The 27,927-nt window shown below is 44.5% G+C and overlaps 2 protein-coding genes across 8 annotated transcripts in view; one reads left to right on the top strand and one right to left on the bottom strand.

Annotated features, from left to right (window-relative positions):
• The window catches only part of Msi (RNA-binding protein musashi), a 96,698-nt gene that overhangs the window by 46,673 nt on the left and 22,098 nt on the right, over window positions 1-27,927 (top strand). Inside the window, exon 1 of one of the 7 annotated variants that reach the window (XM_076769678.1) lies at window positions 7,927-9,004. The exons of 5 other annotated variants lie outside the window; for them this stretch is intronic. In XM_076769678.1, coding sequence (XP_076625793.1) covers window positions 8,973-9,004 — 32 coding nt within the window. In that variant the 5' untranslated portion in view covers window positions 7,927-8,972. Of the gene's footprint in view, window positions 1-7,926; window positions 9,005-27,162; window positions 27,296-27,927 lie in introns of those variants that run through there. One more of the 7 variants, XM_076769679.1, reaches the window with a different exon arrangement.
• LOC143344073 (uncharacterized) overlaps window positions 21,519-27,927 on the bottom strand; it is a 46,952-nt gene continuing 40,543 nt past the window's right edge. Inside the window, exon 6 of the mRNA XM_076769695.1 lies at window positions 21,519-21,749. Within this exon, the coding sequence (XP_076625810.1) occupies window positions 21,543-21,749 (207 nt within the window). The 3' untranslated portion in view covers window positions 21,519-21,542. The remainder of the gene's footprint in view (window positions 21,750-27,927) is intronic.

Raw genomic sequence — 27,927 nt, 5'->3', positions numbered from 1 at the left:
TGACCTAAAATATACCGCGATAGAGGGCGGCAAATGTGCCGAAAGGATTCCTCGGTAAGACCGTAACGTGTATACATCCAACTACACCGCTGTTCAAAACTCTGGGATCGCCAAACTTTCTTATAGACTCTGCAAACGGACGTCCAACCACATGGTGTGCACGTACGCGAGCGATTAGTCGACCGGAGTACGAACATCTAATGGTTTAGCAAAAAAACAAAATAAAACGTCGCGCGATAGTATTTGCTTACATAATAACCGTTTTCCGAACAATTACGGAAGCTTTCGAGTCAAATATAATTTGGCGTTGAGGCGTTAATGCTTCCCAATTATCGACCCTTACCTCGCGTGTGTCGTAATTAACAAACCACGTTCGAAACGGTCGCCGCAAAATCGGAAAAATTCCGATTCCGGCCAAATATTTCGACCCGCATATTCGGGAAATCACGGCGGACATTGACCTCTGATGTGTCGGCATTAATCGAAGTTGCTACCGATTTTCCAATCTCCACGTTCCGTTATACTTTGAACGAAATATGTAAATAGTAAAATGTTACAAGGGAGAATAAGTTTCGATTATCTTTCAGGTAGCTCAGTTACCACGGTAAAAGAGATTTCCAATTTCAAGTAACCTCTTGTGGAATAACACGCAGATCTAGAATGCGATTCGCATAATTATAATTACTATGTGCGATTCACACCGACCGGGCGGGAGGGTTCTCCAACGGAATAAAATTTCATTCGTTTCAATTGCATTCCAAGTAACAAGGTGATGCTTGTGTCGGATGAATTGGAGAATAACGAGATTAATTACGTTATAATTACAACGAGTAATGTCGGTAATAAGTGCGAAAAATCAATAATCGATCGTAGACCGTTCTAGTTCCTTCGACGCGACAAAGTGAACCAACCACTCGTCCTCGGCGTTCCTAGCGCGATCGAAATGTATACGCATCGATAAAATGGAGCTACGTATCGTCGGTAGTATAGTACGTTGAATATGCATTAAATACCTAGATATATTTCGATAGCTGTAATCGTTGGAAATTACGATTAAAATACAGAAGAAAGTAAGCGCAAAGCATCCATAAGATTTCAAAAAATATGTTTCGACCGATAAAGACGCGAAAGCAAAGATTCAGTGTACCGAGACGCAGGCCACTGTGTTTACGAAACCATGATTCTTCCGGTCTCGGGGGAGTTGTACAGACCGTTCACAGACTCGTAACAGAACAGCTCTTTTCGTGGAAACACCCTGTTTGCCACGCTGCCGCGATTTTGCTCGAGAAAATAGACGGTACTGAATTATAAAAACTTTAGCTCTCGTTCCATTCGACGCGTTTCTCTTCCGCGAACGATAACGATAACGCTCGACGAAATTAAAGTCGTGAAATTACGGTAACAAGCTTTACCTTTGAAAGGCAAATCGGTTCAGTTCGGTTTGGTTCGATTCGATTCGATTCGATTCGATTTGATTTCCGATTTCCCGAGAAACTATAAAGTTTCAATCGCGTTTTTGTTTTTCGAAAAATTTGAATCTGCGGTTAATAGTAAAACCACAAGCGACGTTCGATGGAGACCTGAAATTTACAATGTTCCGTAGAATTGGAGAATTTGTTTGACGCGCAGTGTTATTTAGATAGCGGCACGCGAAAGATGCTCTCGTAACCGTTCGAACAAACCGGATCCGTAATGTTATTCGAGTGGAAACAACGTTACGGTAAATCGAGAGGAAACTCAATTCCTCAGACCCGTGCGGTTCTGTGGAAAAGCGAACGCGGTTAGAGAGGCCGCGATGCAAAGGCTAACGAATTATTTTCTATGGACCCAGTGGCTATCTTTCGCGCTGCTACTTGGCGATTCTTGTCGACTGTCGAACCTTGAATGAAAATCGGGAGAATTTGTAAGAAAGTCGAGGCGAATGGTGGTTAATTCGTCGATAGGAATAGCAAAGAGCCAATCGAAGAGCAAAGTTAGGAAAGTTTGAGAGGGGAAAAAGCGCAAGTCGAGGAAATTTAGCCGTTGAAATGATATCCTGAGACCTGGCGACACGCTCGAATTAACGTCTGCACGGATGGCTTCCTTTCACTGCGTGATCCTCGTTCCTCTCCGTTTACCGCGGAAATGCGAGTTTAAAGAGTGCATTCGTGCCATCGAGTCGACTATAAATAGGCGGCCAGTGGACGTTTCACCGATAACGTGCCGTTCCCTGGATGTCTCTGTCGCCCGTGAAACCGTAATACGTTCGCCGTTTGCGAATAAATCGGCGAGAAAACAGGAAAGGGAGAAAGGAGAGAAATACAAGTCGCGCGAGGGATAATTGAATCGTTGCTCGGTTGCGAACGCATTCGCGGCGATCCACAGTGGGCCAAACGACCACACGAAAATTAAATGCAAAGCTTTGCAAGCAACTAACGTGTAACATTGTTCGGTCACGATGTCTGTATCGCAGAAGGAACTTTTTCACCATGTAAAGCAACCTTATAGTACATCAAATTTTATTGTTTCCCCAGCCTGAAACGCTCGTTTGCATATTTTGTTCCAATTATTAGTTAAAAATATTAACATTGATCGAGTCCAGTTCCGTGCGGTCACCGAACACCACGTTGAAGGAAAGGTTGTTAATTTGGTTGTTACAGGATCGAATGTTCGAAGCGTTTACTAGCGAAACTTAAAGTTGAAGAATCTCGAGGAGAACCGAAACTCTTTTCGATCTTGCCAGCCTTGTAATTCCGATTTTTCTTGGAACGTGCTCGAGTCGAGGCCTCGACTCGGCGATTCTTCGATCGGAATGACCCCCGGGGCTGTCGATACTGGTTCCGGTGTCCGATAAGGGTAACGAAGACCCGTACTGTTGTCGTGCGAGGAGAATACTACTTTCTCTCTCCCTCTTTCCTCTCATTTTCCTTTTCCTTCGTCGTTCGGTCGGCCTATTCTTTCTTCTCTGCCTATTTCCTTTTCCTCCTCCGCCCACTCCCTTTTCCTCTCCTTCCCTATTCCTCCGTCTGCGCGTCTGCTGTATGCCTCCGCGAATCGATACGGTATCAAGCTCGAAACGGGGCCGGAGAGTCGATGGTACGACAGGGTTTTGGTAACGATCTCGTCGCGCGATATACCTGCCTGCCAGGATATCCTGGATCGACGCGTAGCGACGGACATGCTTTCGTCGGATTCTCTGTTCTTCCCACCGACGCGACGTTACGCGACGCGTTTAATTCTCTTTTTCACGTTCTAACAGTTGAATTAGTTTTTCGATTTGCAGTTTCTTATTTGTCGTAGAATTTCGGCCGATAGAGAAGGAACAAAGGTAGGGCGTGGTGAATGCGAACGGCAAATGGTAAGCAGTAAATCGCGAAATGGCGGCGGGGGTGGAAATCGTTCTCGCGCACGCATTCTCGTCACGACGTGCACCGGCTGGCACGGCGCGGCTCGGCGCGCCAGACACAAGCCGTACTTTACTACTTACGGCCCAACCCCTCGCTTCATCCGCTACCTTTCTTCCCTCTTCCTGCATACATCGACCAACATACACTTAACCCATTTAGACGCGGAATACCGATGATATCAACCTTTTCCCGAGATTTTTCTCTATTAGAACGATTGCCCTTCGCGATACGATTTATTTAATTATTCCCTTAACCTCTGACTCTCTCGGTACGAATCTGCACATGTATTTACAAATCTAATCAAACGTTCCGTGCTTCTTCTGCTTCGCGTTGCACTTATCATCCCCCGATCGATATTAAAAACATTTACAAGACAATCCTACGAGAACCACGATGCCACGTAACCTTCACAGAACACGGGCTACAATTTTAGGTCGAATTTTCGAGATTAAACGCTCGCGTGACGCGAACTGCATATTTTCTTCCCGACTTTTCTTTTCAACCGTTCTTTTCCAAGACTGTATCCGGGGAAACGATAATGGTATTGCGCCGTATAGGATCAAGTTGTTACACGAAGCGTCGTTGCGAAAAGTTCCCGCGATTGCTATTGTTATTGTAGCCGATTTCCGGAATTAACCACCAGACCCGAGTACACGGGAAATGGAACTTTTCAGTTACGAACACGATTTCCTTGTAGATTTGTTGGATGCGCGTCGTATTAGATTCGGTCGATACGATATTGTTTTAAGCACAAGTTACAAGTTTTACGATCACAGCTTGACCGTTCTTCCGTTCGTACAGTACGTTGATCACTTTTTTCTTCGATTTTATAGGTCGTAAAAAGAGAAACGTATCGTAGGTACACTTGGGTCGCGAAAAATTATACAAGATGGTTGGAACATGGTATGTGTATATGTACCCCTTTTTATGGAACTGTGTGTAATCTCGAGGTTTACGTCGAACGAGTCAATTTTCCATCGTATTTCCTCAAGATACGCGTAAAAGCCGTTGCACGCTTAGCAACGCAACAAACGAACGACAACGCCAAATTATTATTCGATACGTCCTCTCGATTCTCTTTCCTTTCGCCAACTTCGTTTCTTACTCGTTGCTTCAGTCAGGCCGAAGACGAGGTGGAAACGAGGCTGGAGGTGGCCAGTTTACGCGCGGTAAATCGCGAAATTTATGGCAACGGTAAATTTATAGGTTCAATTTCCGCGATATTTAAACGGGTCGTGTTCGAGCTCGCTTAGAATTCGCGCAAAGCCGCTCGGTTAATCGTTCCTGTCCATTCGGCTGGAGAAAGAGTGGGTGCGCGGTGGGGGCGAGGAACACTAGTAACGCACCTTCGTCTTGCTTCCCAGCAAGGTAGATTCAACCGTCTCTTTCCTAACTCGTTTATTTACTTTCTCGGTACGGTAAATAAAATATTCGACGCGATCGTGCAAGTTTGTTGGCAAATTGAGAATATTTCTTATCGTCTCCGACCGTGATACTTACCGAGTGCGCTTCCTGATGAAACGACAGTCTGTATCGCAATCTCATCGTTATAACGTCCTTTACATGAAATTGTAATAGTCACGGATTGCTTGGCCGTAAGGAATTATTGCTAAAGTTAATTAACGAGATTTAATAATTCGTTCGTCGCACCGTTCGATTAAACTCGAGTCGATGGAAACCGGCGAATCGTACCCTCGCGACGATAGAAACATCCTTTTATTTTTCTCGCTGTCTAGACAAAAATAACATTAATCGTTCTCCTCGATCGATCATCGTCCTAACGAAATTCCATACGTGTACGTCACAGGTGTCAATTAATTCCTCCGTACGTTTCTAACTCGATCGAATTCCCTATTCGTCGTTGTTGGAGTGCTCTCTCGAGGAGAATTCTTCGCGGCGGTCATCGATTCGAGACGTTTAATGTCCTTCGGGTGTCTGTTCGACGAAATCAATTAGAGCATAGTTCGTTACCTCGATCGACGACGCTTGCTCCCGAAGGAGAACGAGATGCCAGACCGGAGCGGAGCGACGTGTAAGTCGCACCGCGGCGCATCGTGTAAATTCAATTTACGTAATAAAATCGTGCGTTCGTGGTGGCACGGTGGAAGACACGGAAAGAGGATAGGTTTCAACCGGCTCGGATGGAAGCACCACGAGTGTCGCTCACCCCACCGGCTGTCTTCCCTCGCGAAGGTTCGTGTTACCCGGACAAGGAAGTCCGAGAGCACTTCCTGCGTTTTGTGTCTGACGATCCAGGTGGAAATCGTTCGTTTCGTGTCCAAGGTGAGGCAATTCGTTCCACGGACCTTGACTTTTATGAACCTTTTAATTTTTCTAATCATTTTCCCAATCTTGTCTCTCAAAGTGTTTAAACGCTTGCCTGCGAACATTCGTAGCTTAGTAGGAATTGTGTAAAGGTTTTTTCATGCTTCTTCGTAAACGCGTCATTAATAATATGTTTTTCTTAAGTAATTATGCTTGCCGAAGTAAGCGAGTGATGCTATTCAAATGGAAATGACACCTACCTACTTCGCGAGATTAAAGTCGCGACGCGGTGTACTTGCACCATCTGGATATTGCTTGGTTAGTACACGTATCCATATTATCTGGATCATGCCGATATTCGTAATATTCAGCCAGAGCCGATATTCGCGATACGCGAATCAAATGAAACATCCTACAATGCGAACAATGCGCTTGTTCGGTCTTGGTGTGCAGATATAACTCGCGGAGATTCCAAATAACCAACATGTCTGTATACACACTCGTTTTTTCATTCCTTCTCTATGTCTATATCGACTAAAAATGAAGATGGATTTCGTTGCAACGAACCGATCTTCCTATACGTTAAGAATTACCATGTGCACGATCCATCTACCTTCTGAAAATATTTTTACGAAAAACATGTTTAGCGGAGAAGCTCGTTGGTCGTTCGATGACGCTAATCAGTCACTGACTCGTATTCGTCGCTGCTTGGACATCTGTTCGATATCCTTGGAGTATTTTGCTACAGTCCACCGGTAGGCAACGTCGCGATGTTATATGTATTTCATCGAGCATCGATCAAAACCAATGACAAACATCGAGGCTCGAGCGATAAGAAGATTTTCCGTCTTTTTTGTCTTATGGTTGTCGTCGATGCAACGTAGCCGCCGAAATGCGCCGACACATTTACCTTGGGTCGAGACACGCGCGTCCAGAATCTGGCCAGCGATTTGGAACCTGGCCAGCCAAGTCTCGATCCTGACCTGCCCTCCTCTTCGCGTTCCATCGTGCAATTCTCGAGAAAAAAACCGGCAACCGAGCGACTCTATGGCCAAAGGGATTAGGTGCAAGGCCTCGGAAAAATGCAACCGCCATTACACCGGTAATTTAACACCAGCCACGGTATACAGGTAAATGCGTCGCCTTTTTGTTACAGTATATATACGGACTGTAGAGAAATTAGCCAAGACAACGCGGCGCAGCGCGTTGCAAATTACGAAAACGAGAATGACTAAAATTGTACGTCATTGGAGAATCTTTCGAAATTTTCCAAATAACTGTCCAAATAAATGCGAATCTATCGTGTATACACGCATGCATCGTGCAAATTGCCTAATACGCGACGTTGGCACATGGTGTCTGTCCGTCTCGTGCTGATTTCCCCATCGAACCCACGTCTCTTTGTATCGGCGCACACGTGTCCTGAGAACGCCTAAGCGTTAACATTCTCGATTGCTACTTGCGAAAATATTTGTATATTTGTACTCGTGGAGATATACGAATACATAATCTTTTCGGAAAATGTAACAAAGTATAACAGAACGCGAGTAACAATTTGCCGCTAGGCTGTCGTGTTAACAGACATACGACTCGTGACATTTTTCGGTTTACTCGATTTCACGGTAGCGACGCGAAAATTTCAGCTCGCTTCTAATATTATCGATACAAGTTCTCCGTTTCTGTTGTACAACTTCCGGATGTCTTCTGTTCGAGCTCGTTCAAAGCTAAATTTGTGTATTTTCATTGGCGGTCCGATGCAGTTCCAAGAACTAGGTTTATTCGCGTTTCGATGCGATTGTGTAAAATCGCGTCTACTCGTATCTTGAGTAATTCTCGATCGATTAATCGAAGCGCTCGACGCGTCGAATATCACTGGTCGCTCGTAATACGATAAACGAGCAGCAAGCTCCGTAAAAGACGGAGAACGTGAGGTACATCCGAACGAATGTTGAGACCCGAAGCGTGTCATCAATTAGGATCCTTAATCCTTTCCGTCTCAGGCTCTGTAATTCGTTGCACGAACACGAGAGCTCTCGACGAATGAAGTGGCACTCGTAAAAGGGCTTGAAAGTAGCTAGCTAGGAACGCAAATCCGCATAGACGTGTTTGTACGATGGGGGCATATACTATCTACGTCATAGAGAAGGATCGGTTTTTTCTTAAATAATTTACCGATCGATAATCGTGCGAACGCATTCCAAGTAGAAGAATATAAAATATAATAGATACCGTAAGTATTATAAATGTTCGAATACGTGGATTCGAGAGCTTAACCGTCGAGTTATAGGCGTTGCGACGAACAGGACATTCGGTCGTATTAATAAGATTAGTCGTTATCTCCGGTGAGCACCAGTGCAAAAACAGGACTCTCGGTCACGGCGGGCAGCACGACGCCGCATAGAATCTTTCATCGAAGGGCAGAACGGAATTGCAACCGGCGTATACATTCTCCGTGTGCGTGCGCCGGTTTCGTAGTACGCGCCGCGGCCGCGTTCGCATAGGGGTGCGCTATCCTCTCCCTCCAGGTGTACCAACCTAACCTACCCCTACTTCGCTACGTATCCCTTGGTTCGACCAATCTGCTACCCCCACTCTTCGACGAGCATCGGTGGTTCTCGTTCCACCGTTCCTCTCGCCCATCCCCTCCAGCCTGAAAGAGAGCCCCACCAGTGGCCCGAGGCAGCGAGCGCACAGCTGCCACACTGTGAAGCGCGAGAACTGGAGAGACGCGCAGCGACGCCGTTACAGTCTAGCCGGTTCTTTGGACTAACCTAAAAATTGGAATAAAAGTAACGAAGAAGAAAGAACAAAGCAAAATATCGACAGTGTGACCGTCGTGTGATTTTTCGCGTTTCCTTCTCTGGTAACTTTCTAGTTTTTCCTCGATCCTGGCTGTTGTTACGGCATCGAAAGCCGGCGTGACTTTCGCAAACCGTTGTGTCACAGGACGGCGTTCCTTTCCTACGTTCCTCCGTATGCGGAGGAAACTCCTGCTGGCCGAGGACCGGCACAACGGAGTAGTCTCTTTGTCCGAATCGTTTCGCGGAGCTTCGGAGTACGTTTTCGGGTCATCTTTCGATCGGTGGTCGTTGTTTTGGCGGCATAAAGCTAGTACACGCCGCGCATCGTTTAGTTCTATTCGTATCGTTCCGACCTTGAACTTGTGTGCTTGTATCCCACCGAGAGTGGCTGTGCGTAGTTCATTTAACCTGTGACGTCGATCGACCAACGATAAAACTGTGTCGCGAGGAGGAGACAGAAACGTAAGGATTCGAACAACCAGTGGGGTGGTACTTATCCTGGGATCGAGTGCGTCCAAGAATGTTCCCCTATACGACCTTTTCGGCAGTAAGGTAAGCAACACTGAAACTAAACAATCATTTTTTTTGTTCGTTTCGCGGTCGAGTCGTTCGACGGTGGTTCCCTGTTGGGTCGCGCGTATGTCGCTCGTCATACTAAGGATTGGCTTTCTCTGGTAACGACTCTTGCAGCTTCTTTTCCCGCATCTCGTGCTTGAACCGTTTGCGTTCTCTTTCTCTCGTGTCCTTGCTCGCGTTAACCCTTTCATTCTGGACTGTTTGTTTTCGTGGTGCTTGGTTGTGTTGGTGTCGTGCCTGCTTCGGACCGCTTGTAACGAGTTTCGCGTGCATACACACGCTGCTGGCTGCCTGTATTTCATTCTCTGTCCATGCTTTATTTCGTGTAGAAAACCGGCCAGAGGGGAAAAACCGCGTGCAACTACCGATGCGCGTTGCGTGGCGTGTGCGTGCGCGTGCGTCTGTCTCTGTCTCTGCCTCTGCCTCTGCCTCTGCCTCTGCGTGTGCGTGCGCGTGCTTACCCGACGTTTGCGCGTATTTTAGAGAGAGAAAAAGAGACTGGACGTCTGTCGACTGTGTGCACACGAGACTGAGAGGTGGGCCGAAACGACAAGGAGAGACGTATGCATGTTTCTACGGAATAGGTACGCCCGAACTTCGAGCGCGTCGACGCTTTGTCCTTTCCCCCTTTGTCTTCTACTCCTCTTCTCTCTCGCACTTTTGTCTCTCCCTTGCTTTGCCGTCTCTCTTTCTCTCTCACACACAAGCACACACATACACATACCATACACATACGCGCGCGCGCATACACGCTCTGTGTGTGGCTGTGGCTGTGGCTGCGTCTGCGTCTGTGTACCACCGGTATACGATGTATATACTGCGTGCAAACGTGTATAGATACGCGCGTGTGTACCTACGAGGATCGCGCAGAGCCCTTGCTCGCTGGCTGCGTTCGGAGAAATCAATCGCGTGCAAACGAGAATGGCTGCGAGAGGGCCGATTCGAAAGTTGACAGAAAAGTTTCACGCGACGAACGACGGTAACGGCAATCTCTTGTGTTCCGCCATGCTGCCTTCTGTCTGCTCGACACAGACGCGAACAGATAGAGACGGATACGAATGGAAAAGGGAAGCGAGAAACGCTCCAAGATTCTGGTGAACGCAACTCGAATCCCGAGAATTACGTCCTTTTTAATCAAAAGCTTTCTTCTTGGTTGTCCTGGCAACGTAGCACGTTGATTCGACGTGTTTTACGAGGGGAAGAAAACAGAAAGCGAGGAAAGGGTGCAGGGTGTAGCGTGACACACGAGAGCCGTTACGGTTGCAGTTAGGTTAGATTGTCGTGATTTCGTTTCTCTCTCTCACTCTACTTAGGTCGTCATGGCGACGAAAAAACAACCGGCTACGGCGGTGTTGCCCAACCGAGTGAGGTTAGGCTAACATTCGCGAAAGCTGCGTGTTCAAAGTTCAAAGACACGTAATTTATTAGAAACAATTGTACATTTGAACGAAATAGTTTTCACGAATAATGGAATTCTTTATTTTTTAATACAAAGTAAACGGTTGGTGGGTCGAACGTTGTTTCGCTTATGGTATTGTATTTTGTAACTCCAGCCGTGCTCCGACTGCAATAATCTTGTGTACACGTGAGCATGTTACTTCTTTGTCTCGAATTTTATGTTACAACCTCGTTAGCAAAACGTATTAAGCTATTTTCGACGAATATGTCTTGATATATTTTCCTCTAACGATTACCGAACAAGAAAACAGGTACCATCACGGTACATATCAATGAACGGTCATCGTGAAAACATATACCGGTCCTTTATGGCAAGAAGTATGATGACGTCAACAACGAATGCAACTAAATCTGTATGTATCACGTGTTTGAATACAGTGTCGGTTTTATCGGAGAACCGAGGATAATTTATGAATGCGTGCTCTAAGCTGTACCTCGTAATTAAACCTTGGTCCGAGCGACCATCGTGACGTTCATTTCCCAGCCATTCAGGATGTTCAGGTCTCTATTTTTCCTGCCCAAATTAACTTGAAATCATTACTTTTGTGTATATACGCTGGTTTTCATTCGTTATCATTGAAACCAAGAAATATTAGGCTTTTCACGGTACATATTTGATACTCCGATTTGTTCAAAGAGCCAACCGTACCCCGTTCTCTTTATCCGCTCTTAACAGGAAATACGCACATACACGAAACAGCTTTGTTCGTTTGTCCTTTTATCGATTATTGTCGAGTTTTATCCGTCTTTTTTGGTTAATGAAACTACAAAGATGACTCTCTTTCGATGATTAATTCTTGTCTGGTTGGTTTTTTATCACGCGAACCAGTACGAAATACAAGTTTTTACTTTATTCGAGAGACAAAGGTGGAATTGAACGTGATTGCAAACGTACTTGAGCAAAGTTTTAATTGAAATACAGGCTTCGCTGTTTTCTCCTATTGTTTCGATAACGTTACGATCAACGCCAGCAAGATAAAAATGTTTCCGCGTGTACTATCCGATGCAGATCGCATTTAAATTAATTATCGGAGTTTTCGATCTTTTAATCCAGAGGCGCTAATAATCGCCGATCAGCTCGCATTAAATAATAAACTTGACCGTTGATCGTTACGGGTGAAACGACGGTTTAGGAAAGTGTTAAAAAAGCTGGTAGACTTTGACGGTTTGAGGATATAGGCATAGGCAGACATTTTGCCACCGCCGTAGTTTTCCACTTTCATTTCTATCTTCGCGCGGATGCAATTCCCTGGCACGGGGCCCAAGTGATAAACGTTCACCAGGAGCAACGAGCAAGCGTTTGTTTCCCGGTGGAAAACGCAGCTTGTAATTAGTTTGGACGATAGGTCGGTTGGTCTGTCGGTCGGCTACCGAGAAGCACGCAATTGGTTTTGCCAGAACAGTGAAAGAGAGTAAGTAGACCGGCTGCACGGGAACAGTTCGAAGTGAAAAAGAGAGAAGGAATAATAGGGAGCGAGTCACGTGTTTTCTTCGACCAGTGAATATCCGTCGTTGTGCAGTCGATAACCGGCGTGCGCGGTCAGCTGCGATCCGCGAATGTTATGTCAATAAATGTCCGTCACTGACACCGTCCGTCGAATGCTTTTAGAACGGTTGTGGCCATTGCGGACTGCTCGATTATTTGCCTCGCTAGAGGATCGCGCTCGAGGTGCTTTCGATGCCACTATCGCTCACTTCTGTTGTGACTGAAATATCGGGGAATTTTCCTTTGGTCGTGGATTCTTTGAAAATACCGTCGCTCCTTTGCTCATCTCGCGCTCTTCGACCCATTTCGCTCCGTTTTTCAACGTTTCGTTCGTCACTTTAGTTTTACAAATATACCATACTTTGCTGTAATTGAGTAAACAAGTTACATCGTACACGAGACAAAGATTACATCGAACGGTATCGGCTGCTAGTAGGCAGAAGTTACATATCTGCAAACAACCCTCGTATATCGCACGTCCTTCGTGTTTAAACATTGGCGTATAATTTTTCTTCCCATTCTGCATTCGGTATTGTAATCGCGAGACGTCTTTAGACATGAGAGATAGTTGGACGGTTGTCAACGAGAAGCCCCTGCGTGTAAAAAGTTGGCTATCAGAGCAGAGACAGAGACAGAGAGAGAGAGAGAGAAAGAGAGAGAAATCGATCGACCACCGATGATATCCAGTGACAAAGACCTCGATCTATGCACGTGGTGCCACTGTCAGGATTCTATTTCTCTCTCTCTCTCTCTCTCTCTCTCTCTCGTCCTCCCCTTTAGCTCCTTTACCATCCCCGTTCTTTCCTCTTAGACTCTTTTTTCCCGCTTTCAGCGTTCGTAATTCTCTTCTGATCTACAACCTCTGGCAGTGAGCGGTCGGGAAATTTCCCCTCGCGATATACATATACATATACTAGGTGTATCCGCAATTCCAGTCAATCGAAAAGAAAGGAATCAGAGCGATGCGAGTTTGGTAGAGAAATGTTACCGACCAAGTTTATTGATCCTTCGAGAACGAAATTTACTTGAATCGCGAGCATTTACTCTACAAGTAAGCATAGTTTTCCCCGTAACGTAGCTTTCTGATAGCATTCTTGATATCCTTTCTACGTTTATTATCCTTTTTACCGTCTAGGTACTTTACGAGCAAACAGTATCTGTTCATGTATTACAGCAAATGAAATATCTTATTCGATCAAATTGGTTTTAATTAAACTGTCGAGTGTTGCCGAGAGTGGGTTGTGATCGTAGAAACTCAACCCGTTTCAGGAGAGTTTATAAGCAAGAGATATACGCAAATATCAGTTGTTGCATGAATGCGTACAAGTTTGTTAATGATGGGAGGGTCTATTATTCGTGAAATCAATATTCGTTGATCGATCGGAGCACGAAATGCATCCCCTAACGTTTGCATTAATGTAAAAATGGAGCAGATGTTTTTGGCAGCTGGAAACTAGTTTGTAAGCGATAGAGAAATTAATTAAAATATGCTTGGTGTAAACAGGGCGAAGCAACGTGAAAAATCATCGATTTTTCTCTTAATCGAAACCCTACCGTCGTTAACTTATTCCAGAGTTAAGCATTCAAATGCAACATCGCGCCAATCCTCGAATCAAGAACAAAGTAGCTCTGGTTAGAAATTAATTCTATTCTAATCCTAAATTAACGCGTGTTGCGCGATAGATCGTATAGATCATGGACCATACTTATTATCTGTAAACGCCTTCGCTCTGCCGTTAACGTTTCAACGAGTTTCTACCGATTACTTGTTTCCTTTTTTTTTGGCACCGATGGAATCGTTTCACGGTCTCGTTAGCAGTAACGTTGGGGAAAGTATCGATTTTCACGTTCGAAAGAGAAATTATAGTCGATTCTATCCGTTTTTATTCGATGACCAAGCAAATAAATAGTGGGAGGCAGGAAGTCGTCTTTGATAAAATGGTCAATGGATTCCCTGATTCGCGTCGAAAAATAGAAACAGGAAATATTCATAATCGATCTTTGATTATATTTCTTCTTTTCGTACCTATAATACAATTAATCGAATACAGCCGTATCGATGAAAATCCTCATGACGGCAATGCCTTGCGTAACACTACATGGAAACGTGACTCGGTCGAAGAACTTTTCGCGAATCGAGTTACCAGATCCCGTTTGGCCGGCATAAAACATTATACAATCTAGTTCCTGGGGCGGTTTAAAGAGCTACGTTGTGAAATCACGCGACGATCGATCTATCCACGTGGCGCGCCTTTATCGTCGTTAGATTAGTTGAACCTTCGTTCGGTGAAAAAGGTAGTTTCCATCGGTTGTTGTAACGTATCGATGAGAAACGAGATAATTTCCGTAAGAACGTTCGCCAGAAAAATGTATTTAAGTAGATGGACCTGTTCGTTTAGGATCGGTGCATTAGAACGTTGATCGATCGAATCGCGTCTATTGTTTCGCGACGAAACGCTGTTACGATTTATACCGTGCGTGCTATTTGCATTTTCCTTTCTTGGTCGTTTCTTTCATCGCGTTCCGAAACGCGTTCTCGAAAAGCGTTGGTGTTTGACAGTTGAAAGCCATCGAAAAAGGCGAGAGAGAGCTGCGTTTTTGACTCGCGTCAATGCGAGCGAGCCGCCACTGGTACTCACGCGATGAGAATCGCGCGCCTGATGGATTCCGGATGAAAGTCTCTCGAAAGCTCAAAGTAGTAATGGTTTTTAGAGTTTCCTCCTTTTTTTTCTTTAACTGTGTCACGATGCATTTACACCACTACCTGAAACCGAGTAAATGCAAGACGCGTGTATCGTTTTAAGAAATGCATTATTTGAAAACTGAAAGACCCGTTTGATGGTACGCGGCGATTCTACAAGAAAGCGCGAATACGGTCGATGATCGTTCGATGGATAAACATCCTTAAATCTTTGAAAGTGAGATGGATATGCTATTCTAGTTTACTATTTGAAAATTATTAACATTTTATAGAAGCCATTTTAATTTTCCAAACTAAATTCCTCTCCGTTAAACTAAGAATGAAATTTCTTGTCGGCGAATGTTGTTCGACAGACAGTGGTTGAATAAAATTCCAAGTAATTAACGTTCGCCGATAGTCGAAACGCGCTTATCGCGAATCAATTTTCTCCCGGAAAACTCGCTGTCCTTTCAAGCTAAACGGGTTCTCGTGGCTTTCGTAAAATCTGCTGCGCGTTATTGCACAAACCAAGTCCGTAAAAATGAAAATTCAATTCACAGCTGATCTCATTTTCTACAATTTCTCGCGTATCTTCGTTGTTCGCAGCGCGGCGTCCCGGAGTTGATGTAATTATTGGATTTAGAAGCAGTACACTCTCTTTCCCCGGCTTTATAAAGCCTCTAATATCGCTAGCTACGAGCTAACGAATTTTCGATCGTGGCCATTATTCATAATATTTGTCCGCGTTTACCTACTCACGTTCGCTTCGTTCGTTCGTTCGTTCGTTCGTTTACTTCCTTTTCTCTTTACCCTATTACTCTTCTTTGTCCTATGCATGCGAACGTGTCCATCAAAGTTGAACACTGTAAACTAGGAACGTTTTACTTTCGATACTTTCCCTGGCTCGAATTAGTTTCGTAAGCAACATTTCATAATTGAAGAAAATTTCGTAACGACCGGTAACGATGAATTTCTTTGCTTCTCCGATTAAAAATTGTTTCGAACCCGATCGTTATCGGAACTCGTTCGAAAGATTGGTAACCTTTCTGTGAAAGCTCGCAGTTAGAAAAACGATAGATAACGCGGATGTGTACGTATATGTAGTTTGCAAAGATTGTTAACAAAACATTAGCATCGAGTTTGTTCGGTGTATAGCTATTTCGTCGCGTTTGAACGCCAGCCAATAAATACAGAAGTGAAATCCACTAAACGTGCGCGCATGATTTTCCGAACACGGTTGTTTTCGCAGCGGCACGGCAGTGCATCGCGCTGCGTTCAATTTAAATTCATCGCGCAGTCGCTTGGCCGTTATTAAAGCTGTCAGAATAAATTTTAGCAGGATTGGCGATAGAATCTAATAAACGTCGGATGGTTATCGGACCGATGAAATATCGAATCAAATTCTTCGATTATTGCTGCCCGTGCAATTAACGAACATTAAGGTATTAGAACGCAATGCGCCATACTAAGACCTCGCATCTTCGATAATCTATTAGCGAGAATCATTTTTTAAAATTTAATTGCTTTGATCGATAAACTTATTTCTGAATATATTTTGTTCTTTTATTCGAGATCGAGTATTAAAAATCGCTTGCGATTCGACCGATTTTAAATACGATACGAATAAAGAAACGTGGACATTTTCTAAATAAATCTCGTTAAAGCAATTGGCACGTTCGTTTTGGTTTTCACACGACAAGTTTTGTTTCTCGGGAGAGTAAATGTCGAATAAACCGTTCTCGTAACTGTCGATTTCAGATGCGTTTTCATTCTCGTTGCTTGGAAACGCAACTCGTCATTGTAATCTCGCGTCCTCAAGGTTCACCGTACGTGAATTCCATTGTCACTATCGAGGAATCGTCGTTGTCGTTAGTACTAATACACGATCAGACACGAGTGTATTCCAGCGAGTTGCATCCTTAGTTTTCTCATTCAGAGGAGTTGACCAGACCTTTCTGTCGAGCCAGCCAGCAGCAGGCGCCAAGGCCGAGCATTCCTTCACCTCGCTCGATTTTTGTTCTTCTCTTTATTTCCTCTCCTCCCTGCACTCTGATCATCCGACTCTTTTCTCTCCACTCTCCACTCTCCAGTTTGCACTCTCTACTCTCCACTCTTCTCTCTCGACTCTCGATTCTCCAGTTTACTCCTTTCTTCTTCTCACGTCACGTCTCGTCTCGATTTCTCGGCTCCACCTTGCTCCTCGTGTGCACCAACCACCTCTGTCCGTACCTGCTGTGTTCTCGTTTGTTTAGCGTCTGGTTCTCTTCCTTTATCTATAATGGAGCATGTGGAATTAAATATGGAGCTAATAATAGAGCACTATGACACGTTAAACACATATCGGTAAGAATTTTTCTTTAAAACTAGGCAACGATGAACCTATAGGTTTCCCAAGATTCTTACCGCCTATCTGTAAACGAATCGTGCTGCAGCGTATCGACTTTGCAAAAGATTCCTATACATTCCTAACTCGGAAGCAGCGAGAAAGCTCAGGCAGGTGCGTCGCGTTCGCATCCGCAGCTGCTGTTGCTTTGCAAACCTTGGATCCCGTGAAAAAAATTTCGTTCCCATCGGGCATAATAGTGTATTTTTGGTGGAACACCGACAAAGGACGTAAACAGTGATTGTTATCGTAGCGATGCGATAGATAGGGTAACCGTAACAAAAACATTAGCACGCCGCGCCGATAAGAAGAATCCTTTCGACAAATAATTACCGCAGGTGCATGGGTTAGTAACTCATAACCAAGAGAGATCTGGTCGTTAAATAATTTTATTCAACGGTTATTTTAAACGTGAAATAGATCGTGAACTCGTAGACCACCGATTTCGATGAAAATGCACGGCTGTTGGCTCGCATTCGGAATTCGCTTCGTAACGATCACTGCATATCGCGTGTAATTAATTAACTAACTCGTCACCAGATTATTCGATAATTAGCGACTTGTATGAAGCGGTCGCAAACAGACGTTGTTAATTTAGTCGGTGGGTTCGCACTCTCCGTCGAACCACGAAGAAAAGATAGTGTGGTAAATTTTCTTCGAAACAAAGTAATTTGTCAGGCGAGAAAATCGATGTCGAAAATACACGAAGGAAAGATGAACGTGGAACGCAACGAAAATTAACACATAGCGGATAAACATAACTATTTGGTTGAATGGCTAGCAGCTGCTGCTCTTCCGGTCGTGAGACACGAACAGTTAGTTAGTCGGGCAAGTGGCTAATCGTGTCTAGCGATACACTCGACGTCTTCGTAAATCCTTTCGGCGGGAGAGCTTGTCGTCGTACGCACGTTCTATTCGCGACATTTCCGCGCAAAATTACCAACAGAAACTGTGTCGCGATAATTTTCTCGAAGCGAAATTTACGCAAAATGTGATTTAACCCCTTGCGTAACTTTTTTTCGTGGAAAATTCGATTAGAAACGATCGATCATCGGTGGTCGATAAATCGATCCATTAAGAGAGCAAGAAATCAATTTTAAATGAAATCTGAATGAAACGGGAATTTAAAGAGAGCGGTATAGGTATATTGCCTAATGACTTTTTGCCGCGATTCGTACTGTTTTACCATATCCACGAAACGTGTCCGAAAACAATAACTCGTGAATGGCGTACTGAAATCCGTGGAACAGGAAGAAACCGTGTGCTTGTTTCTCTTTCATCGGAATCGCGGTATAAACTCTCGTCGAGTGTTTGCTCTGTTTTTCCACAAAACAGACAAAAAGGTGGGAGCAAGAATTTTATATTACGTGTTTCCAGTGAAAGTTCCTTCGGAGTATCGATGCAAATATGAAAAGAATGCGAAGCACAACCGAGAATCGCGTAATAAGTGCATTGCGAATAACTGTGCGACGAATGCGTTCAAGCCCGTAGACAAAACCATATTATAGAAACGAAGATTTTCAACGATACCGTATGCTACCGAGATAGATTTCGATTAGAGGTGAATTTTTACGACTGTATGTCGCTGGATTAGCTCTAATATGTAGTGTAAGCAGAGGTCGCTGGAACGTGTGTAAATGATTGTTGCAATCGCAATCGCGCACTCCCCTTCCCGTTTCGAAACGCTGTGCAGTTGGCGCGAGAAGGTAGCGGAGAAAAAAGAGAGGAGAGGATAAACGTGCCATGTTCGGTCGCGGGCAGCGTCGATTCACTTTCTTACTTCGTTGAACGGTTTCTTTCGCTTTCCTTTTCGCTCTCACTTTCGCGCACCGCGTCATTTGCCGCGTAACAGAACCGAGAGAAGCAAAACCCGCAAATTGCTCGCTAAAAGGCCTTTCGAAATGGACGGAGAAAAAGGGGACACGAACGATCCAGTCTTTCTCCTTTCTCCGCGAAACATGATCGATCCTCCCCGGATGCTGGTTCTTTCGATTTTCTCCTTTTCTCGTTTTCGCGTTGTCTCCCCCGGTTCCTTTGTTGTACACGAGCTTGCCACGACAAGAGTTTATCATTTGCAACTAGATAACGGGATACGTTCTATTCGAAAAATGTCAAAGGAATCGGAAGAAACTTTGCTGGGCCGACGCTTACAACTCCTTGAACGGTGCGACGTTTAACGATACTTGCGTCATCCACGGAACAACTACGAACGGTGTCTAACAATGACTGTTGCAATTGTTTGGAAAAAGAGTACGGTTACCAGTGTAGCAATTCTTTTTCTTTTGTTATTTTTAATGGACTCTCTGTGTAAGCTATGAAACGTTTGTTAGAAAATTATTATCTATATAAATAGAACGATAAATCGAAAGGCATTACGTTTGGAAAGAAGTAGCGAACTAGTATTGAAAAATATTGTCGGGAATATTTAGTTAGACGTTCGTTTGGTATCCCGTCCTAGCCTCTGGCCGTGCTAGTTACGCATCGTCTGATCGCGATGAATCGATTTAGCGCAAGAACAACGTCCACACTAATTAACCGATACTCGATGCCCGGTCTATGTATCTGGCTCGCAGAAAAAAGAGGTTTCGTCGAAAGCATGATTCCAGGCCATGTGCAGAATGCAACAAGCAGCGCACGCGGGCCTTGTTGCAGCGACCGATCCAGCCAGGGCCATTGTCCGTGGTTGAATGAGCTCTTTGTCCAGGCTGTACATGCTGCTCCCGACGATGATGTCGACGGTGGTGCAGGCCTGGTCCAGGTTCTCCCACCTAAGCTGTGCAACCTCGAGGAAGGACCCTCTTGGCGGAGCTCGTCGAACGGCCCGAACACCACACTGTCTAATGTATAGTTCTCTGATGTATAGCCTCGTACCGGGACGAGTAACAGCTGTCGCTAACCTACCTACCTACCTTCCGTCGTATTAACGGAGACTTGCACGGACCAACCACCTGGCCCCCGACCCCGACCCCGAGCCCAACGCCCGACGACCCTTCCTGTGGCCTTGCTACTTGTCAGTTTACGGATAAACCAGAGTTATCGATCCTACAACTGACTTTCGGTCAATGGAAATCGATAAATTTGCGAATCACGGCCGAACAGAATGAAGGATGACCACAAAACGGAAACAAAAACTATAACGACCGCGTATCTTTCAAACTAACCAGACTATAATTATCTTCTTATTTGGTATAATAATCGTGGTGGTCCGAGCGTCGCTTCGCTTTGGAGATTGTCCAAGTCGCGAGCAACGAGGGACATTTTACGCGTGTGAACTACACGATCGTTTGTAGAGTCTCCGCCTACCGGACTGCTGGAAATTATCCAGAAGTAATTCAAAGTAATACGTTATCCCGTTCATAGCGAGGTCGTACATTGCGCGATGATCATTACTCGTCGCAAAATTATCTAATTATTAGGACCATTAGAGCGCCGCATCCGAACGATTTACTCTGTCTATGGAATATCAATATCGACGATGGACGACGCGTCTAGATAGTTTCAGGCGAACGTGTACATTTGGACATGTTTCACGACGCTTTACCTAATTTTCGCGTGACATCGATCTAGATAATTATTATTATTATTATTATCACCATTGAGTCGTAGAAACGTTTGAACGTAAATGTCGTTAATCTCGAACGATTGCACTTTTCATCGAATCGCCGATTCACGCAACAGCTTTATAATCTCTGGCAAAACGTGCAACAGCTGCCTACCTACGACATCAAAAGAGGGTCGTTCGCCTCTCGCTTTCCGCAAACTATCACCTGGCATTACAGGAAAACGGGTGTCTTCCGCGTGGCTACAATTTCGTCTTTTCGACGAAAAAGCTGGCCTACATCTCTGACAAAATTATTCTCCCGAACCTCGGTCTGTAGTTTCGACTTTAAATTCGTGTTCGCTGTTCTTTGACCGCGTTTTTTCCTTATAAAACACGATGGACTTCGAAACTATACATCTATACAGGGTGTTCGGCCACCCCTGAGAAAAATTTTAATAGAGGATTCTAGAGGGCAAAATAAGACGAAAATCAAGAATACCAATTTGTTGATAAAGGCTTCGTTAAACAGTTATTAACGTTTAAAGTTCCGCCTGTACTGAATTTTTTTTCTCGAAAATGCGCAGGATTTCGCGGGTAGGTCTATTCACCAAAAATGATTGTAATTGACCCCCGCAATCGAAAATAATTTTTTCAGAATGATTTGAAATTTTTGAATTTAATTGTTAATAACTTTTTAACGAAGCCTCCACCAACAAATTGGTATTCTTGATTTTCGCCTTACTTTGGCCTCTAGAATCCTTTATTAAAATTTTTCCCAGGGGTGGCCGAACACTCTGTATATGACGCAATGAATAGAATCACAGACGAGATATACGAGTAGATCTGCGATTTTCGTGTCACTCGCAACATTACTAACAGGTTACAGAAATTAACACAAGAGAAGGTGAGGCAGACATTTATCGATATCCATTTATTCCAGAATAGTACAGAGAATTTGATTACTCTTTAGAAAATTTTCATATTGGGTATGTAATACCAAGATCCCGTTTCCTGTCCTTTATCAAACGCCTCTTTCATATTAGGGGGAGCAGTCTCATCTTGGCCGATGTCATCAGTTTCGTTTCCACAGGCGTCCAGCATTGGTTCCTTTCTCATTAACCTGTACCGATTGTCCAAATGAATCGCTGGTTTCCATTCTTGCAATTTCACTAGCTAAAGAGGAAGAAAAAAAAGATATCTAGTATTCTTGATACACGATGATTCGTGTAAATCGGTGAAATGCATACGCGTGAAGCTTATTAAGATAAGAGAACGACACGGCGACACGCCTCTGGCGTAATCTCTGCTCGTAAAACGCACGTATACATGTATTTGGAAAGGAAGTGGTGGAGCAGAGAATCGTCGACTATCGAAACATTTCGGAGCGCGTGTAGGAAAGTGTCAACGAACGAGAAGCGTAGAAATTGAGCGAGTTGGCCTCGACGCGTTCGGGGGTGACTGCATCGCGCAGGGGAAAGAAGCTTTCACGGATACAGTAGTCCTCATTCAACAGCGTAAGAGTTTTTCGGTAGAGAGACGTGTTTCGTTCGTGCAGCAGCTATCGGATAGAAGTCAACGTCAAACAGCGACGTTGCTGAAAATCCGAACCGCGTCGCTCGCAATAAGCTGCTTACCCCGCAACCAACCAACCCCATCCTTCTCGGTCCCTCTGCAAACCCTCGTTCGACCCTGCCAGGAACTTTGTCGTTGCTATTGTCAATATTAAAGCGTATCCCGCGTTTCTCGCGACTGGTTCACCGGCATCGCTCGATAATCATCGACAATGGCCGAACGATCATTTTTCTATTTCAGCGAAATGCTGGGGTCCTGATGGTATATTTTGGATAGTTCGGTCGTTGTTAAAAGTCCCGCAATACGTAAATTTCAAACGTTTTCAATACGTTGGTTGTTGGTCGTTGGAATCGTCACGCTGCGCCGGTGACTTTACAAACGACTGATCGCGACCGATGCTGCCTGGAAATCAAATTACCCTCGTTAGAAGCCGCAAAGCGGACGCTACGGAAAGAGGGAGCGGAGGAAACCTTTGGAAACCTCCCTCGTAAGCCAAATGCCTGACCCGAATTCATGGGTCTTCCCTGGCCGTTTACGATCAACTCTTTTTCTGTTTTCTATGGTTTCCAAAGCGCGTGTATTATTCTAAATCAACTGAAGAGCTCACAGGGCTCCAGCTGGCCTGCAAATTCGTTCGTAAACAAAGAAACCTTGTCGAGCGTCGGTGGTGCGAGTACCGAGGGTCGCGTTAACGCGAAAACCGTTGACGAAACTTCCTACACCTATACACCGGTATAAATAGATGCTTTATCGACGTTACGATACTTAAGACGATAATTATCAACCTTGAATAGAGTCTCGTTGATGCGAAACATGGACGTACGCCGTGAGTTAATGTTTTGCAGAAGCTTGGCAAGGAAAACGCATCGGTTTTTACATTCGTTTCTATTAGTTTCTTTGAACATATTATGGTGCAATCGTCGCATTACGTTCGAAATACTGTGAACCACCGTGCATTCCCCGCGTCTAAGAATTTTTCAATCGTACACCTACGTGAAATTAATACGCATCCTGTTTTCTATTTCCGTTTAATCGTGTCTCTACCCTTCCCTCGCCATTGTTACAAGTTAAAAGCGCCCGATCTCCTGGGGAATAATCCGGCCGCGTTTCACAGACTTACTGTCTGTCTGTCCGTACGATGTATTGATCTTACAGGGGATGATTTTTAAGACGAGTTTCCCGACAACCGACACAGATGGCGACACCTTACGGGGGTGGTATCTCAGCGCAAAGTTCTCGGAACCTGTTGTTGCCTCGATCTTAACTAACATTATCGGACGATCGTTTCTTTTATTTCTATCCGTAGACATCAAACGAACAATGTTTACTTTATCCCCGCTATTTATCTTTCTCCATACTTTGATATCGATCGCGCAAACCTTGGAAATTCTGTATCGCTTGTTTTGCAAGAGCATAGAGCGTCGATTTATTTTGCCATCGATACGTTTAAGCAGGTTCCGTTTATTCGATTTGCGGAATATCGAAAAATTTCACGTTACCCTCTTCTACTACGGCATGCATTTTAAAGGAAAGTTGTAACGAGTCTATCGGCTGGGCGAACGATCGATAAGCAAAAGGATGGCGAGAGGAATTCCTGCCGTAATGTCAGAAGCTTCTAAGAACGTGTAACGCAACTTGAACGGAATGCTGTAAACTCGTTGCGTTTAAATCGATAGATAATCAATTTTAAACGTACGTAAACAAAGTAGGAAGGGTTGGTTCGTTGGAAGAAAAAGTAGATCGATTTACTCGCAAGAGAAACGAATAAGAAATATGACGAGTCTCGGGCCACTAGTAAAATCAATTGCTTTGAGACTTTCGTCCCCTCCAACATCGTACATTTGTCTTGGAAAGAAGGAGCGATAGAGGCGTTTCCGCGGCGCGAAATCAATCGTCGTCCATTTTCCGGAAACTCTGACTGTCCTTTAAAACGGAAACTGAAGAAATCGAGGAAGATGCGAGCGAGTAGCGGAAAGACACGTGTCCCATCGAAACACGTTGATTCGAATCGCACCGGTGGCCGATTATGCCACGGTACACGGCACACCGAGGTTATTGACCAGGAAGATAGGTTCGTCGTCGGGGGTGGTTCGCGAGGGGAGGTGTCGGCGGTGGCGGTGGCGGTGGCGGTGGCGGCGGCGGCGGCGGCGGCAGTGGCGGCGGCGACGCTGCTTCGAACAGGGTAGGAAAGGCTAGGGAAGGGTTGGGCAGGGCAGGGCAGGGCAGGGCAGGGCAGGGCAGAGCAAGGGGTAGGAATGGAGTTCGCTCTCTGAAGAGCAGGCAAGGGTGGGAGCCCCAACCAACGATGGAGGGGAGTTTCGCTACAGATCTACGATACTGTGCTCGCATATTCCCATCGTGTAGAGAGCCGCGCGTCGCGATTCCGCGTATAGCGAAGAGAAATTCGATCGAGACGCATAGACAAGATAACATTCAGGATTCAGAGAGACGGAGCCAATCAACAAAGTCCAAATAACTCGAAGAATCGCGATGTATGAAATTGAAACGCCATGCAGACCCAAATCGGTATCGGAGGATGATACATCGTTCCTGATACCACGGAGAAATCGATACGACATCTTGACACGGTTGATCGTTAATTGTCGACGAGCTCGTTACGACGATACGCGAGGATTGGTGCGACGCGCGCTCGTTAAACTCGCGACAGGAGGACCGAGATGACGATTTCTTAGTCGAGTCACGGGGAAACCACGGCGGCGGCTTCCAGAAGTCCTTTGCGACCGGGGCAATTAGCTTTTCGTTTGTTACTCGTTCGCTCGCGTTTCGAACGTCGAGACACACCGCACGCACTGCTGTCGTTTAATTAATTGCCCTACGTTGACGATAGCCTCGATTAATTCGACTAATTACGCGACGCCGTGATTCCCAGCCACTCGTTTCGACAACGATTATTACCTTTCGTTTCACTCTGACCGCCAGTCGCCATTCTGTTTTTTAAACCGAATATCACCGTTCTCTTTCTATCTTGAATTATTATGTACATCCTTGTCTCGAAGGAAAGGGTTCGACGTCGTTTCGCATTTTTCCCTCGGTTCGCCGTTCTGTTCTTTTTGCTTAGATAGCAAAAAGTTAGTTAGCGATTGAAGCTGACGCCGCAAATCGAGTCAGTCACGGTAAAACGATCCATGCCACGGTGTATAATCGCTGTTCGTAGTCTAAATATACATATACGTATAAATATCGCTTGTAGTTTACATAATATTCGTTTTGATCTGCGAATTGTAACTGGTAATTTAGCGTGGTGAACACTATGTCTGGTAGTGTGGCAGATTGGATGTAGAGAACATTTTCTCGCTTATATATATATATATAGGTCATTTATTCGCTCAAAATCGGAAACCTTTTAGCGATAATTTAAGGTATCTCGAAAGAATTTTCGACATTTCGATAATTGTTCATTTTACAGTCGTTTGAAAAATAGTACTAATTTCTTTTGTCTAATATAACTGTTGAGCTAGCAGTCGCATGAGAATGAGCTTTTAGACGCTTACTGTAAAGATATGGAGGATTCGAACCGTGCGGTACCAATGGCACAGCGAATTAAGAAGTTGTATGTACACTGGAGGGTATTAAATCTGGCGCGATCACGGCGCATACATTCATATACGACGTACGACATTGGAAACACTACGTTCTATCAATAATCGGACGACAGATTCGATACTCTCGTGTGTCCAGTGTGTCGCGATATCCCAGCGATCGTATTAAAATTGGTAGGGGGAAACATCTTTAAATTTCACGATTTTTAAAATGTTGAAAAATCTTCGGAGATACGTTTAAATATCAGCGAGGCGCGATCCAAGTTTTAGAAACGTCCGCAATACTAGTCCAAAAAGATGTCCGATCGTGTGTGGAATTACCCATTTATACATACATACATGTATGTACAAGGTGTATCCTAACATACGGGAGACACTTGAACGTTCGATTGAAACCACAAAAGCAATACAAAAATATTGCATTCGTTCTTTTGCACTGCGACAATATTTAATCGCGTATCGAATTTGAACCGAAGGTGGCTGTTTCGAGTAATTCCTACGAAGACGAGCAACTCCACGTATTACCCCGAGTACAAAAATTGCTACAAATCAAGGTTAAACAGGATACATATTTACTCTTGTCATTGTTTTTGTGTCTTCGATCGAGCTGTGGGTCATATATGTTAAAATAAATCCTGTATATATGTATAAATTATTACATTTATAAATTAGAGCGATTATTTTTTTCAATTTCAGTAACTGACCGTATATTAAGTAGTATCCTAGAATACACACACACAAACACACACCCGCGTGAAAATATTCGAACGCTTACATTTTAATTTAATATATGTACATGTTTCAAGCGTTGAAAGCTGTAAATGTTTGAATATTTTCTTTTACGAGTGTATATACAGATATGTATATTGGTGTATATTAATTATCTTATTATTGTTATATATTATTACTCGTCGTTAGTTATACATATAATGTCACCCATCACTTTCTAACGCTGCTCTTCACCAAATGAATGTTTGTCTTATAATTTGTATTGTCGTGCCACCGATAACCGTAGTAATCACTGTATTTCTATAACACGATCGATACGATCGAGTAATCGTAAAGTATATGTATATTAGTCGAAGTATGTATTAGTCGTACAGACCAGTCAAACGATCTTGCTGTTCTTCAGTGGCTCGAAAGATCGCGTAAAAATGAGAAAAGCCAGTAAACGTTTATCACACCCTTTCTCTCGACCGATTCTGTCTCGCATCTCGCGTTACCTTCACCGTCCATTTTGGTCCACCTTAGTCCAGCTTCTTTCTTTTCTTTTCGTGCCCTTGTTTGTCATTCGGAACGAAAACAAGCATCGACGATTTTCACAGGCTTTCCACGTCTCTTCTTGGCGAAGAGGAGCAGAGGAAAGACAGAAAAATGAGTTAAGCGAGACTGAACGACAGACAGAGACGCGGAGCAGGGTGCGGTGTGGTGCGGTGTGACGTGCGTGGCGTGGCGTGGCGTGACGTGGCGTGGCGTGGCGTGGCGTGGCGTGGCGTCGCGTGGCGTGGCAGGTCAAGGCGTACGAGAGACATCGAGCCTTTTCGACCGAGAAACCCTCTGTCTTGTCTCTTTTTTTCAAGGATGCAGGTACGAATCCTGGTCGCCGAGCCTGGTGAACCGACGTTGAACCACCAGGTGCGAGCACAGACGATGGAGCAACGGTAACCGAAGCGCAATGCGTGTGTTTTGTCTGTCGCGAATGGCTAATTACCAAAACTCTCTGACTTGGTATCTTTCGAACGAAGGGAGAAAGGCAGTAGAAAAGGATTGCATCGAGTAAAATATTTCAAATATAAGAAATTGTAACCTTTCGAGCATCGACTCGAATCTGCGAGAAAATAATTAACAAACGTAAGTGTACGTATGGTTTTTATTACCGGTCAGACAAGGCAACCAGCCACTTCACCACATGTGCAATACGCATGAACCACTTAACAAGGTTAAAGATTTCTTTATGGATCATTGCATCGTGGATATTGAAATGCGTTACTCGCATACAGCTTTACGGATATCGTTCGCGAGTGATCGTTGGAACGGAACGCCGAAATGCATTGTTTTCGTCCAACCAACAAATAAAGAAAACTACGCTCGTTTTTTGCTCTTTTTTGCTCGTTCGTTGTCAACGTCTCTGGTCATCCTTTTTCTGCCTTTCTCTATCAAAATAGTTACGGACGTAACGATTTACCGTAAGATAAGTTACTAACCATTTAGAAGATAAT

This window comes from Colletes latitarsis, chromosome 7 (genome assembly GCF_051014445.1).
Source record: "Colletes latitarsis isolate SP2378_abdomen chromosome 7, iyColLati1, whole genome shotgun sequence".
Classification (NCBI taxonomy): domain Eukaryota; kingdom Metazoa; phylum Arthropoda; class Insecta; order Hymenoptera; family Colletidae; genus Colletes; species Colletes latitarsis.
Note: the sequence above shows the minus strand (reverse complement) of the source record. Positions and strands in the feature narration are given on the sequence as shown.